Consider the following 16,283-nt stretch of genomic DNA (forward strand, 5'->3'; position numbering starts at 1 on the left):
AACATTCTGGAATTGCGTGCGATAAGGCTCGGTCTTCATCGCTGGACGGACCGGCTGCAGGGCTGCCCGGTTCGGGTGCAGACGGACAATGCCACGGCGGTGGCCTACATCAACCACCAAGGGGGCACCAGGAGTGCCCGAGCGGCTCGAGAAGTGGCCGACATTCTGTCTTGGGCCGAGACTCATGTCCCGGCGATAACGGCGGTTCACATTCCGGGAGTGGAGAGCTGGCAGGCGGACTATCTGAGTCGCCAGACCCTGGATCAGGGGGAATGGTCTCTCCACCCGGCTGTCTTCCAGATGTTGTGCGCGAAGTGGGGTCTTCCAGATGTGGACCTGTTCGCGTCTCGCCTCAACTACAAGGTGAAGAGGTTCGTGGCAAGGACGCGCGACCCTCGGGCAGACGCGTCGAACCGTTAGTGGCCCCGTGGCATCAGTACAGGCTGATGTACGCGTTTCCACCGATTCAGTTGCTGTCCAGGTTCCTTCGCAGGTTACACTCGGAACGCAGCACGGTGATTCTTGTGGCACCGGACTGGCCTCGCCGGTCCTGGTACGCAGACCTCGTGAATCTGGCGGTCGACGCCCCTTGGCGTCTGCCTCTTCGAGACGATCTACTGTCTCGAGGACCGATTTACCATCCTGCTTTACAGTCGCTGGCTTTGACGGCCTGGCTGTTGAGACCGAGGTCCTGAAGGAGAAGGGTCTCTCTCCAGAGGTCGTTCATACTTTGATCAACGCGAGGAAGTCTTCCTCGGGGAAGGTTTATTACCGTACTTGGAAGGCCTATTTTGCCTGGTGTGAGTCCAGGGGGTTTTCACCCCGCACGTACTCGGTTTCCCGTGTGCTGTCTTTCCTTCAGACGGGTGTCGATCGGCGTTTGGCGCTGGCTACGATAAAGGGTCAGGTGTCTGCGCTGGCCGTTCTGTTTCAACGTCCCGTGGCTTCCAACTCCTTGGTTGGCACCTTTATTCAGGGTGTGCGGCATCTGGTTCCTCCTAGGAGGGATCCTTTGCCCCCTCGGGACTTGAATCTCGTTCTATCTGTGTTACAACGTGCTCCTTTTGAACAGATCAGGGAGATCTCGTTGTCTATGTTGTCCAAAAAGGTCGCCTTTTTGGTGGCGATCACTTCGGCTCGCAGAGTGTCGGAACTGGCGGCTTTGTCCTGCAAGTCTCCGTACCTGGTTGTTCATTTGGATAAGGTGGTCTTGCGACCTAATCCTTCTTTTCTGCCGAAACGAGTTTCGGAATTCCATCTTAACGAGGATATTGTTTTGCCTTCGTTGTGCACGAAGCCTAAACATCCAAAGGAGGTGAGATTGCACTCTCTGGATGTTGTTCGGGCGATAAGGGTTTACCTTAAATCGACTGAGTCTTTTCGTAAGACGGACTCCTTGTTTGTTCTTCCAGAGGGTCCTCGGAAGGGCATGGCGGCTTCGGCCTCTACCATCGCCAAATGGATCAGGCAGACCATTGAACAGGCCTATGCCTTGCAGGGGAAGGTTCCCCCTGTGCCTGTGAAGGCGCACTCTACTAGATCTCTGAGTACGTCTTGGGCCTGCCGTCATGGGGCTTCTGTAGCCCAGGTGTGTAAGGCGGCGACTTGGTCGACCGTGCACACTTTCACAAAATTCTACAAAGTAGATGTTCAGGCATCGGCGGATGCTTCCTTTGGCCGCAAGGTTCTTAGTGCGGCTGTTCCATAGGGTCCCTTGTTGGGGACTCCTGGCTGTTGGGATAGTTTTTTTGTATCCCCTGGTTTTTTTGTCTTTTCCTGGGTTGTTGCTCCTGTTGAGCACTTATTTTTGCTGTTGCCCAGCTGGTTTCCTTCCTTTGGTAAGGTTCCTTTCTTTGATGTGGAGACTGCGTTGCCTTTCGGCGCGGATGCGTTTCCCACCCCTCATGTTTGCACTGCTTTGGGACGTCCCCATATGTGACGAATATGAAGAGGCGGCGACTGTCGGAGGACGTAAGAGAAAACGGAATTTTTGTAAAATCTTACCTGTAAAATTCCTTTCTCTGAGTCCTCCGACAGTCGCCGCCCCCGCCCCTCTTTTGGGGTTTGAATGTATACTCTACTGCTATTCCACTAAAACTGAGATATGGTTGCAGGAAGTAGGAGGGTATTGACTGAGGGGACCACCCCTTGAGGGTGGGATATGTTAAAGCTTTATTGTTAACATATTCTGTTGCCTAGCTACTCCTTCGGAGCAAAGTCTAATACCCCATATGTGACGAATATGAAGAGGCGGCGACTGTCGGAGGACTCAGAGAAAGGAATTTTACAGGTAAGATTTTACAAAAATTCCGTTTTTTGTACTGCAAGGTCTTCCTTTCCCTATGGAGCCTCAGGGTCACATCTCCCCCACTGGACCCCTTTATGGAGGTGGTGGGTCCCTCAGAACCCCAGCTTCCCATAGTTGCACTGATGGTGGTCCTGCAGTCCTTAGTGTCTCAGGTGGAAGTGGTGTTTTGGCAAAGGCCCAGAAGGAAGCATACCCCGCCTTCCCCTGCTCCGTCTGTCTCATCTGATTCTGAGTCTGATGCCGCCATGGAAGTGGCCCATCCAGGGGGGCTTAATATCACACCCCCCGATCCATCCGATAGGATGATTTCTCCATCATTGCAGCAGCCAATTAAAAAATGCTGGTAGACGCGCTTATCACTGCAGTACATGAGACTTTAAAAATGGAGGCTGTGGCTGATATAGCCACGGACGTGGCTGTGACGTTTGGTACGCATAAGTCACCTTGCACTCCAAAGGTGTTTCCTTGTGTGTCTTATTTTGACAGGTTTTCCTGTAAGGAATGGGAACAACCAAAATTACCCTTTCTGGTCCCCAAACGTTTTGCTGTACGTTTACCCTTTTGAGGAGTCACTTTTAAAAAAGTGGACTAGTCCACCAGTGGTGGACCCTCCTGTTTCCAGGTTGAACAAAGCTACCATGATCCCAGTAGAAGAATCCTTGTCCTTTAAGGACCTGGCTGACAGGAAAGCAGAGGCTGTGGCACGCAGCATGTTTACTATGGCTGGTTTGACATTGTGGCCAGTCTTTGCCTCAGCCCTGGTGTCTCAGACCCTAACTAAATGGGCCAAGCTTTTGCAACAGGGCCTTGGGGGGTGAGCGGGTTGTCGCTCACCTATGTTAATTTATTAGACTAGTTGCTCTATGAGCTGCAGTTTATTTGTGATGCAGCATTGGATACAGCTCCTATGCTGTCCAAAATTTGTTTCAGCTGTGGTGATTAGGCGTGTGCTGTGACTTAAGAATTGGTCCGCAGACCAAGCCTCTAAAAAAGCTCTCCTTGATCAGCCCTTTGAAGGTGATTGCCTGTTTGGGGCTCCCCTGGATGCCATCATTAAAGGGTATCGGGGGGGGGGGGGAGAGAGTACCTTCCTGCCATAGTCTAGAGCTAGCTTCTCCGGACCCGCAGAGAAGACCCCTTCAGCATGAAGATCTGCCCTCACACATTATTATTAGGGTGGGGGGACGTCTTCACTGGTTTCTGGCCTCGTGGACCTCCTTCATGAGCGTCAACGGGATCCATGAATCATTATTTTGGGGATACCCAAAAAATGGACAAAGCTTGTCCTTTTTTCATGTTTTTTAGGTCCTGAGTCTCTTTGTGCAGATTTAATTCCTGCAAAGGTTTAGATCAGGGGTCTTCAAACTATGGCCCTCCAGTTGTTCAGGAACTACAATTCCCATCATGCCTAGTCATGTCTGTAAACGTCAGAGTTTTACAATGCTTCATGGGATATGTATTTCCACAACAGCTGGAGGGCCGTAGTTTGAGGATCCCTGGTTTAGATGATGTCCGAAGTACCTAAGGTCCCCTGTCCCTGTCCAGGGAATTGGTTTACCTAGGTCTGATTCTAATTCTGACCAGGGTGGTCCTTCCTCTGGACAAACTTCAGGAACCACAGGCCGTGATTCACCAGCTACTATCACACAGATAGTTCTCTCTCCCATTTTGCATACAGGTTTGGAGTCTGGTGGTATCCACCTTCAAGACACTGTTTGCACAGTCCTACAAACAGCCCCTTTAGCAGGTTCGGATCCACAGGAGGATACCGAGGTTAGTGGCGAGATCACGGGTTCCTCTGGCAGATGCCACAGGCATCTAAGGGCCACCTTAAGGCCAGGATCATTCTCAGCTCAGGCTTCTTCCGCAATTCCTGTGAGGAATCAAGGAGGAGGATCTTCCAATCAGTCTGGTGGCTTCCTCTCAGGTAAGACAAGTTGTCCCAAAGGCTGATCTACCATCCTGCTTTGCAGTCGCTGGTTTTAATGGCTTAGCTATTGAAAGCCAGGTACTGAAGGAAAGAAATCTGTCTGAATCGGTGATCCCTACTAATGGTGAAGTCGAGGGAAGTAGTCTTCCAGCAAAATATACCATTGTACGTGGAAAGCGTACATTTCTAGGTGTGAGTCAATTGACGCTTATTCTCGATCCTTTTCTGTGGCTCGGGTCTTAACCTTTCTTCAACAGGGTGTTGATCAGAAGTTGGCCTTGTGTACCATCAAGGGCCAGGCGTCTGCCCTGGCATTCTTCTTTCAGCAACCCCTAGCCACGCACTCTTTAGTTCATACTTTTATTCAGGGGGTTCGACATGTGGCTCCACCTGTACGGTCTCTTTTGCCATCATGGGATTTAAATGTAGTACTTTTGGTTCTCCGGAAACCACCATTTGAGAATATTCAGGAGATTTCCTTGCCTACGTTATCCCAGAAGGTGACATTCTTGGTGGCTAATACCTCCAACCACAGGCCATCAGAATTGGCGGCATTATCTTGTCACAGTCCCCATTTATTGGTCCATAGGGATAAAGTGGTTCTTCATCCATATTCATCATTCCTGCCCAAAGTTGTCTCTGACTTCCATTTGAATGAGGACATTGTGTTGCCTTTCTTGTGTCCCAAGCTGGCTCATCCCAAGGAATTTGCTTTGCATACCTTGAATGTGGGTCCTGCGATTCGGGTGTATCTGGCAGCTACTGAGTCCTTTGGTAGGTCACTCGCTTTTTGTGGTTACGGACGGACCAAGAAAAGGGCAGACAGACGGTGACTCAGGCCTATTCCATTAAAGGTCAGGTTCCACCTTTCCTTGTCACAGTGCATTCTACTCGGGCACGGAGTGCTTCTTGGGCCTTTTGTCATCAAGCATCAATATCACAAGTTTGCAAGGCGGCCACTTGGTCGTTTGTGCATAACTTTACAAAATTCTATAAGGTAGATACTTTGGCATCTGCGGATGCTTTTTTTTGGCCACAAAGTTTTGCAGGTTGCTTTTTTAAGAGGGGCTTTTCTCTCTTGAGAGGTGTTTTTCTTTAAACCTTTTTGTTAGGTGGGGCTCCTGTGACCCGATTAAGGTTCCTGTGGTGTCCTGGTTAGGGGCTCTTATGTTTAGCCTTGGGTTATTTTCCCCACCCCTCATTTTCCTTTTGGCACTGTTTTTTGGCCGTCCGAGTAGTTATGATTTATGGAGCACTGTGTCAGTCGATGAACGAGAGATAAAATGGGATTTTTGTACTTACCGTAAAATCCATTTCATCCAGTTCAACGACGGACACAGCACCTACCCCTCTATGGAGTTCTGATACTTCTAATACTGATTGCTACTAAACTGATTACCTAGAGCAGAGAGGGGGGGGGTTATATACCAAGCTGTGGATGGCTCCTGGAGGAGGCAATATAACCCAGTAGTTATGATTTATGGAGTGCTGTGTCCCTCGATTTACTGTTAGCTCATTGAAGCACATCAGACTGTTTGCTGTAGGTTACTGCACTTCAAAGATGTTTTGTTTTGATACTGCTTGATGATTTTTCAAAATGGTTTACTTTTAGATCCAAAAGGAATTTTCTGCTTGTATGACAAATTCAGCATACTGTATTTTTTAATTTTAGACTGAATCTTCATACATTCTGGTCACAGAGAAGGCCGCTTCATCAGCTGCACCATCAAGCTATGCATGTGAAATCACAGCATCAGAGCAGAGGTAATACAGAAATATTTTTTGGGTTATTAAAATGATTTTTATTTATTTTTTTATTGCATTTACAAGCAGGTTTATACATACCCGAAACCACCTCTTAGCAGGTGCCCAGCCAGTGCTTCTAGCTCTTCTTCTCCGGCAAGTGCCCAATAGGAAGCCGCTTCCTATGGGGGCACTTATGCATTCTAGTGCCCCAACCTCGCTGTCTGCATTTCGTCACTGGCTTTGACAGCAGCAGGAGGCAATGGTTCACCAGGAAGTGAATAGAGAGCTGCTCCTGGCGGGCACAGCGCTAGATGGAATGAGGACTCGGGTAAGTGTGTAGGGGGTGAAACTTCTATTACCTAAAAATTTTTTACCTTAATGCAAGGAATGCATTTACATAAAAATGTTTATGCTTTAGAACCGTTTTAGGGTTTCTCTATCATCAATTGAAGGGTACAGGAATTCTGAAACTTTCAGGGTATACTGCTGCCTAGAGGAAACTGGGACTCTGGCAAAGTTTTTTTTAAGCCAGCTGCTGTATAAACATTTCTATACACAGCCATTGTCTCCTAGGAGATTGAATGTCGTGTTTTATGGTGTTTTTTTTTTTTGCTTTGCAATTTTGCTTTTAGCCTTATGTTATAGTACTTTTTCCTTTTTCTTGATGTTTTCAATGAACTTGGTACACCACTGGTATTTTTATTTCCCTGAGTTCAATAAAGATACCTACATTGCTGATTTCTATGTAGCAGCTATCTGATTTGGTGAATCCAAGGCCATACTCGGACCATTGCGGGGCTAGCCTGTAATGTGACCCTTCAGGCAGTGGGCTCTGCATTGGGACCTTTGTGTTCTGTGTTGGTCACAGAATGCTTTCCGCATCCAGAGTTGTTGCCCAGCCACAGGTGTGACCCTGTCTCTGAAGACTCATTTGGTGAGCAAGGCAGGTCAGGCTGAAGCTATACTGTTGTGTGCCTATTTGGTCATCACTGGTTTTAATCCAGTGGGTGTTCATGCTGAGTGTCTGAGCATATACATCTGTCAGGTGCTTCTTCTCCTCCCTTCTCTAGCGCTTATAGAGGAAGCATCATCCCAATGCTGCTTCTGAACCATCACTTGGATCATCTGGTCTCCAGTCTTGTTCCATTGCCTAACTACAATAACTTGTTCACATTTCTCTGCCTGCAACTCAAGGCCTTGCCTCACATTGGGCCTAGTTGCTTTCCATAGTGCAGAACAAAATGTCTTCTCTTTTAATACAGAGAGCAGTTTCTTCACTACAGGTGATCAACCCATACTCACTTAGTAGATCTGGGATCTGGGGGCTTTTATCTGGTATCCTCACAAGGAATCTGTAATCTAGAACCTGGGATCTTTAATAGTATAGGGTCATCATCATTGAAGTTGTTTTCATGTTGGGTGTATCTTCCTCATGCTTAGAACTTCAGTTCTGATTCAACAGAACCAACAGTTCCCAATTCCATAGGGAATCCTCCTGTATCAGACTTCTGACCTGATCTACTCTGTACACCACCACAGGGGTTGCCTGACCATCTCCAAATCTCCAAGAAGGTTTAGGAATTCTCCTTGCGATGGGTTGAGTGGTCCAAGGTCCTTCACTTGATAGCCCTGAGTTTCTTTCTTAACTGCATTGTCTCTGCAAGAGGTAAGACATCTCCTTCTGGATCCCATTAACTGATGGTCCCCACATTAAAGAGGGAGGACTTAATACTTGGGTGCCCCTCTTTTCTCTTTTGAAAGGAGAGATCCATCGCTTTATGGCCTTACACTCCTCTCGATAGTCAGTGGTAAGGCAGGAATGCAGTTATGTCTGTAAACCGTAGATGTTCAATTTGAAGGATCCCTGCTCATCCTGATTCTGGTGTTCTTGTGTGTTGGTCTAGGTTACAGTATACCCTCATCCTGGTCTAGCCTTTGTGCATTTACCGCTCACTCACCCTACCCTTTCCCTCAGTTGTTTTCCTGTTGACCACATCTCATTGTTTAATTTAGTTTTCTCCTGTTTTGAGTAGTTTTCTTTTCCCACCTGTTTTTGGTGGGTTGTTGGTTGGTCCACCAGACTCTTGCTAAATGGAGCCCATTGTTCCTTTCTTCGGGTAGAAAATTTCATTAGGCAATTCTCTGCTTTGACCTGGAGTTTCAGGTTAACATTCTGTGCCCTTCTCATCTTCATAGCAGTTCCTCTATCTTGCAAGGTCTTCATCTGATCTGGCCTTGATTCAGTGTAGGTTCTTCAGATATCTTTGAAATACAGATGGTTGCCTGAATTCGTTATAAGTCTGTCAGCGGAAGTTGTTAACCCCTCAGTTGGACCTCTTGGAGGTTCTAGCTGTTTCTGAATTTCTGTGTCCCTCAGTGAACAATAGAGTAAGATTTTTGTACTTTCTACGTTTTGGCTCTGTGTACTGCTTTCTCAAAAAACTGAGGCATCCTGGCTAAATGTGGAATTAAATGGTGGCTGGCTTACTTTTTCTGTTTGTCAGCATTCCAATCTTCTGTAGGTAGCTGCATAACCCTGCTGTTTCTGAGTTTGTGTCCCTGTATGGACTCAAAGAAAAATATTTTACAGCAGGTACGGAAATCTTTCTATAAAACACAATTTGTAGACAATTGTGCATGAAGTCCCTTAAGAGCCAAATTAACAGTTAATGAATAATTAGCATAAGCATTTCATTACACTATGCACATTATGTGTTCCCTAAGAAACCGATGTGATACTCTATTTTTGTTAAAAATGTTTGAATCTATCCCAGATACCTGCTGACCGTGCAGTGCTAAGTCAAGTAACATCTTACCTGTTTTGGTCACTCTCAAAGCTCTAAACTTTGTGTCGATGTGCTTGCTGATGGGGGCCATTTTCCCTTAGTTGGTCTCTGGTTGGCGGCCATGTCTGTGTAGCTGAATTATATCATGGGGGTCATTTTTTCCTTTAGTTTAGCTGGTCTCCGGTTGGCGCCCATGTTTGTGTAGCGGATGTCACGAGGATGCTGGAGGACTGAGGCCTTATGGAGATGACTAAGCTCCTCCTCTTCCTCCTTAGTTTCCTCTTCCTGTGCCCGGGACACATGAACAAGGATAGCGTCGATGATGATGCTGGGTTCAAATTCTTGGCGCTCCTCTGATCGTTAGGGTGAGTCTTTGGGGGTCCCTTTTATCTCTCTCTCTCTGCTGATGGGTACCCTGAACCTTGGGGGGATCCTTTAGTGGTGCTAAAAAGATTATTTAAATACTGCAAGATCTTCCTTTACTTATGGAGCCTCAGGGTCACATCTCCCCCACAGACCCCTCATGGAGGTGGCAGGTCTCTCTGAATCCCAGCTTCCCCTGGATACACAGACTGCAGTCCTTAGTGTCCCAGGTGGAAGTGGCATGTGAGCAAAGGCCCAGAAGGAAGCATCCCCTACTCAGTCTGTCTCATCTGATTCTGAGCCTGATGCCGCCGTGGACACGGCCCGTCCAGAGGGGCATAATACCACACCCCCCAGATCCATCCGATAGTGAGAATGATCCCTCCATGGTTGCAGCAGCGAATGAAAGTGCTGGAAGCCGCACCTTTCACTGCAGTACGTGATACTTTAAAAAAGAAGGATGCGGCTGATGTATCCACAGACAGACGTGGCTGTGTCGTTTGGTACGCATAAGTCACGTCGCACTCCAAAGGGGTTTCCTTACGTGGCTTATGTTGACAGGTTTTCCTGTAAGGAATGGGAACAACCAAAATTACCCTTTGTGGTCCCTAAACGTTTTGCTGTACATTTGCCCTTTTGAGGAGTCACTTTTAAAGAAGTGGACTAGTCCACCTGTACCCTACTGTTTCCAGGTTGAATAAAGCAACCATGACCCCTGTAGAGGAATCCCCATCCTTTAAGGACCCGGCTGACAAGAAAGCAGGGGCTGTGGCATGCAGCATGTTTACTATGGCTGGTTTGACATTGCGGCCAGTCTTTGCCTCAGTCCTGGTGTTTCAGACCCTAACTGAATGGGCCAAGCTTTCGCGCCAGGGCCTGGGGGATGAGCAGGACCCCGCTGCTTATGTTAGTTTAGCGGACCAGTTGGTCCATGGGCAGCAGTTTTTGTGATGCAGCTTTGGATACCGCTCCTGTGCTGTCCAAACTTTGTTTCAGCGGTGGTGATTAGGCGCGTGCTGTGGTTTAATAATTGGCCCGCAGACCAAGCCTCTAAGAAAGCTCTCATTGATCTGCCCTTTCAAGGCAATCGCCTGTTTGGGGCTACCCTGGTTGACATTAATGGTATCACTGTGGGGCGGGGGGGGAGAGTACCTTCCTTCCATAATCCAGGAAAAGGAAGGAGCCTTGTCACAGACCGGGGCCTGTAGGGAAATGGATTTTTCAAATTTTCCTGGGAGGTTCCAAGCAACCTTGGTCTGGTAAGCCTAGAGCTAGCTTCTCAGGACACGCAGACATGACCGCTTCAGCATGAAGGTCTGCCCTCACCCATTATTGGGGTGGGGGGACATCATCTCTGGTTCCTGGAACCGTGGACTTCTTTGAGCGTTAAGGAGATCCGCAAAACCCAGGAAAGGTTCAAGTGATTCCTGAACTACCTAAGGTTCCCCCTATCCCTAGCCAGGGAATTGAATTACCTACAGTGCCTTGCAAAAGCATTCATCCCCCTGGCATTTTTTGTGTGTTGTTGCCTCACAACCTGGAATTAACATGGATTGTTTGAGGATTTGCATCATTTAATTTACAAAACATGCCCACAACTTTTTTTTTTTTTTTTTTTTTTCCTATTGTGAAGCAAACAAAATAACAGAAAAAGTCAATGTGCATAACTATTTACCCCCCTAAATTCAATACTTTATAGAGCCCCCTTTTGCGGCAATCACAGCTCCAAGTCACTTTGGATAAGTCTCTGAGCTTGCCACATCTTACCACTGGGATTTTTTGCCCATTCCTCGTTGCAAAACTGCTCCAGCTCCTTCAAGTTGGATGGTTTGTGCTTGTGAACAGCAATCTTTAATTCTGACCACAGATTTTCTATTGGATTGAGGTCTGGGCTTTGACTAGACCTTTCCAACACATTTACATGTTTCCCCTTAAACCACTCAAGTGTTGCTTTAGCAGTGTGTTTGTGCATGATTTGAGGCTAGGACTGAGGTTTACCTTCCAGCAGGACAATGACCCCGGAGTGGTACAGGTTTTGCTCAAGAATATCCCTGTATTTAGCACCATCCATCTTTCCCTCAACTCTGTCCAGTTTCTCAGTCCTGGCTGCTGAAAAATGGTGTTCTTTGGGTGATGTGTTGGGTTTGCGCCAGACATAGCGTTTTCTTTCATGGCTGAAAAGTTCAGTTTTAGTCTCCTCAGACCAGAGCATCTTCCTCCATACATTTTGGGAGTCTGACACATGCCTTTTCGCATACTCAAAACGTGCCATTTTGATTTTTGCTAAAAGTAATCGCTTTCTTCTGGCCACTCTGCCATAAAGCCAAACTTTCTATGGAGCGTACGGCTTATTGTCCTATGTACAGATACTCCCGTCTCTGCTATAGAACTCTGCAGCTCCTCCAGGGTTACCTTAGGTCTCTGTGCTGCCTCTCTGATTAATGCCGTCCTTGCCTGTGAGTTTTGGTGGGCGGCCATCTCTTGGCAGGTTTGCTGTTGTGCAATGTTTTTTCCATTTGGTTATGATCGATTTGATGGTGCTCCTGGGGAATCATCAAAGATTTGGATTCTTTTTTTTTATAACCTAACCCTGACTTGTACTTCTCAACAATATTGTCCCTTGCTTGTTTGGAGAGTTCCTGGGTCTTCATGGCAGTGTTTGCTTAGGTGTTGCAGCCTCTGGGGCCTTTGAAAAAAGGTGTATATCCAATGACAGACCATGTGACACTTAGATTGTACACAGGTGGACATTATTTCACTAATTATGTGACTTCTGAAGGTAATTGGTTGCACCAGAGCTTTTTATGGGCTTCATAACAAAGGGGGGTGAATACATACCCACATGCCAATTTTCTGTTTTCCATTCCTAAAAAAATAGTTTTATGTACTGTATATATTTTTTTTCACTTCATCAACTTAGACTATTGTGTTTTGATCTATAACATAAAATTCAGATTAACAAAACATTGATCTTAAGGCTGTAATGTAACAAAATAGGTAAAAATTTCAAGAACCACAGACTGTGATTCACCGGCTGCTGTTGCAGACAGTTCTCTCAATATTTTGCATACAGGTTCTGGGTCTGGTGGTATCCACCTTCAAGACCGTTATGTTTGCACAGTCCTACATGCAGCTCATGTAGCAGGTTTGTGGCCATAGTAGGATACCGAGGTTCGTGGCGTGATCACGGGTTCCTCTGGCAGACGCTGTAGGCATCCAACGGCCTTGGTAAGGCCAGCATCATCCTCAGCTCAGGCTTCTTCTGCAATCCTGTGAGGAATCAAGAGCGAGGATCTTCCAATCATCATGATGTCCGTAAACGTCCCTTGGGGGCTTCCTCTCAGAGAAGACCAGTTGTCCCAAGGGCTGATCTACCATCCTGCTTTACAGTCGCTGGTTTTAATAACTTAGCCCTTGAAAGCCAGGTACTGAGGGATAGAGGTTTGTCTGGATTAGTGATCCCTAATATGGTGAAGGTAAGGAAGTCGTCTTCCAGCAAGATATACCATTGTATGTGGATAGCGTACATTTCTTGGTGTGAGGCGATGGACGCTCATCCTCGATCCTTTTCTGTGGCTCGGATCTTAACCTTTCTTCAACAGGGCATTGATCAGAAGTTGGCCCTGAGTACCATCAACGGCCAGGTGTCTGCTCTGGCAATCTTCTTTCAGCAACCCCCTAGCCACGCACTCTTTAGTTTGTAACTTCATTTGGGGGGTTCGACATGTGGCTCCACCTGTACTGTCTCTTTTGCAGTCATGGAATTTAAATTTAGTGCCTTCGGTTCTTCAGAAACCTCCATTTGAGAATATTTGGGAGATTCCCTTGCCTATGTTATCCCAGAAGGTGGCATTCCTGGTGGCTATTACCTTGGCCCGCAGGGTGTCGAAGTGGGTGGCATTATCCTGTCCCATTCCCTATTCGGTGGTCCATAGGGATGAAGTGGTTCTTTGTCCTTGTCCATCATTCTTGCCCAAAGTTGTCTCTGACTTCCATTTGAATGAGGACATTGTGTTGCCTTCCTTGTGTCCCGAACCGGGTCATCCCCAAGAACTTGCTTTGCATACCTTGGAAGTGGTTTGTGCGTTTCGGGTGTATCTGGCAGCTACAGAGTCCTTTGGGAGGTCAGACTCGCTTTTCTCTCTCGTTCGTTGACAGACGCAGCTCGATATTCTTCTTAACCATTGGGTTATGCTGTCCCCTGCAGGAGGACACTAGCCAGGAAAAAACTTTACCACGCCTATGGGGCAGTCTCTGAAGGCATACACCCACTCACTCTGCTCTAGGATTCAGTTTTTTCCTTTTTTTTTTTTTATTTTAAACTGAACCTTTGTTTAAAATTAAAATTTTTTAGCTAGTTATGTTACGTAGAGAGAACTGAAATCAACAGCCGGACTGGGTTTTGGACTGGATATCACAGATCCTTAAGGTTTCCCAGTCCAGCCAGTGAGCGTGTACAGGTTATATTCATCCACGGGCCTGCGCCTCACGTGTCTGGAACGGGCCGAAAATTTAGTCCCTGGCTTTGCGGCCTACTCACGGTTGACCGGGTGCCTGGGCAACCCGACGGAGGTGAGGGAGGTGCCTGATCAAGCCGACCGGCGGATGCCTCACGCGGCTGGATCAGGCCAAAAATTGAGGTCGCGACTTGTGGCCTACTCGCGGCTGGCAGAGCTGGCTGTCTGTGTGACTGACCAAGCTGTCCGAGCTGCTGATCAACTGGACAGAGCTGACGGCGGACTTGCAACCGGATCAGGCCCCAAATGTGGCTGGCTGTCTAAGCAGTTTGAGCTGTTGACCAGGCTGTTTGAGCTGCTGACCGGAGTGATAGAACAGCGGATGGGCGTTTGCCCCCCTCTCAGGGGGGTGAACATATGGACTGCCTGGCGCACCCTTGAACCGGGGGTGCCGTGGGGGCATTGTTGTGTGGGGGTATTCTGCCTGCGCGTCTGCGTCACGGCAGGCCCCCTCTTCCCCTTTATAGGGGGCTATGTCATTTATGGTGGGCGACCCTTAGGTCTAATAGGGGTCTTATTGTGGAACTTAAGCCGGCGTCTCCTTGTGGGACTGTGGTCAGCGACCTCCCCTGTTTAGCATATAGCGACTCTATTGGGTCTGTGGCCACGAACTTTGGATGCTCTGCGGTGAGGATGATTATTTTTTTTTGCTGCACTTGCGCATGCGCATGCACTGACTATTTCGGTGCAGAAAATTTTTAACATGGGGGGGGGGGGGGGGGCGCGGGCCGGTCCCCTCTGGCCCTGCAGATCCCCTAAAATGTAGGAAGGCATTCTGGTCATTCTGGTGGCACCAGATTGGCCTCTGCGGTCTTTGTACGCAGACCTGGGGGGGGGGGGGTGTTGGGATTCATCTGGCTCTTCCGAGGAGATCACCGTTACCGCCATGGGATCTCAATCTGGTTTTGTTCTTCAAAAGCCTCCCTCTGAGAAAATTGGGGAGATTTTTCTGCTTTCCTTGTCGCAGAAGGTTGCCTTCCTAGTGGATATCACCTCTGCTCGCATAGGCTCTCAGTTGGCCGCGCTTTCCTGTCCGCCTTATTTGGTGGTCCACAGGGATTACAGTCAGGTCCATAAATATTGGGACATCAACACAATTCTAATATTTTTGGTTCTATACACCACAATGGATTTGAAATGAAACAAACATGATGTGCTTTAACTGCAGACTTTCAGCTTTATTTTCAGGGTGTTTACATCCAAATCAGGTGAAAGGTGTAGGAATTACAACAGTTTGTATATGTGCCTCCCACTTTTTAAGGGACCAAAAGTAATGGGACAATTGGCTGCTCAGCTGTTTCATGGCCAGGTGTGTGTTATTTCCTCATTATCCCATTTACAAGGAGCAGATAAAAGGTCCAGAGTTAATTTCAAGTGTGCTATTTGCATTTAGAATCTGTTGCTGTCAACTCTCAATATGAGATCCAAAGAGCTGTTGCTATCAGTGAAGCAAGCCATCATTAGGCTGAAAAAACAAAAACCCATCCGAGAGATAGCAAAAACATTAGGTGTGGCCAAATCAACTGTTTGGAACATCCTTAAAAAGAAAATGCATCGGTGAGCTCAGCAATATCAAAAGACCCAGAAGACCACAGAAAACAGCTATGGTGGATGACTGAATGATTCAATTCTTTCCCTGGTGAAGTAAACACCCTTTACAACAGTTGGCCAGATCAAGAACTCTCTCCAGGAGGTAGGTGTATGTGGGTCAAAGTCAACAATCAAGAGAAGACATCACCAGAGTGAATACAGAGGGTTCACCACAAGATGTAAACCATTGGTGAGCCTCAAAAACAGGAAAGCCAGATTAGAGTTTGCCAAACATCTAAAAAAGCCTTCACAGTTCTAGAACAACATTCTATGGACAGTTGAGACCAAGATTAACTTGTACCAGAGTGATGGAAAGAGAAGAGTATGGTGAAGGAATGGAATTGCTCATGATCCAAAGCATACCACCGCATCCGTGAAACATGGTGGTGGTAGTTTCATGGCGTGGGCATGTATGGCTGCCAATGGAACTGGTTCTCTTGTATTTATTGATGATGTGACTGCTGACAAAAGCAAAAGCAGCAGGATGAATTCTGAAGTGTTTCGGGCAATATTATCTGCTCCTATTCAGCCAAATGCTTCAGAACTCATTGAACGGCGCTTCACAGTGCAGAAGAACAATGACCCTAAGCATACTGCAAAAGCAACCAAAGAGTTTTTTAAGGGAAAATTGGAATGTTCTGCAATGGCCAAGTCAATCACCTGACCTGAATCCGATTAAGCATGCATTTCACTTGCTGAAGAAAAAACTGAAGGAAAAATGCCCCACGAACACACAGGAACTGAAGACAGTTGCAGTAGAGGCCTGGCAGAGCATCACCAGGTATGAAACCCAGTGTCTGGTGATGTCTATGCGTTCCAGACTTCAGGCTGTATTTGACTGCAAAGGATTTGCAACCAAGTATTAAGTGAAAGTTTGATTTATGATTGTTAATCTGTCCCATTACTTTTGGTCCCTTAAAAAGTGTGAGGCACATATACAAACTGTTTTAATTCCTACACCGTTCACCTGATTTGGATGTAAATACCCTCAAATTAAAGCTGAAAGTCTGCAGTTAAAGCACATCTTGTTTGTTTCATTTCAA

General features: G+C 47.0%; 1 protein-coding gene across 2 annotated transcripts in view; it reads left to right on the plus strand.

Moving 5' to 3' along the window:
• USP42 (ubiquitin specific peptidase 42) overlaps window positions 1-16,283 on the plus strand; it is a 137,791-nt gene that overhangs the window by 96,195 nt on the left and 25,313 nt on the right. For both annotated transcript variants that reach the window (XM_082261879.1, XM_082261880.1), the window contains one exon: window positions 5,911-6,002. In XM_082261879.1, coding sequence (XP_082118005.1) covers window positions 5,911-6,002 — 92 coding nt within the window. The remainder of the gene's footprint in view (window positions 1-5,910; window positions 6,003-16,283) is intronic.

This window comes from Pelophylax lessonae (genome assembly GCF_965119305.1).
Source record: "Pelophylax lessonae genome assembly, chromosome: 6".
Taxonomy (NCBI): domain Eukaryota; kingdom Metazoa; phylum Chordata; class Amphibia; order Anura; family Ranidae; genus Pelophylax; species Pelophylax lessonae.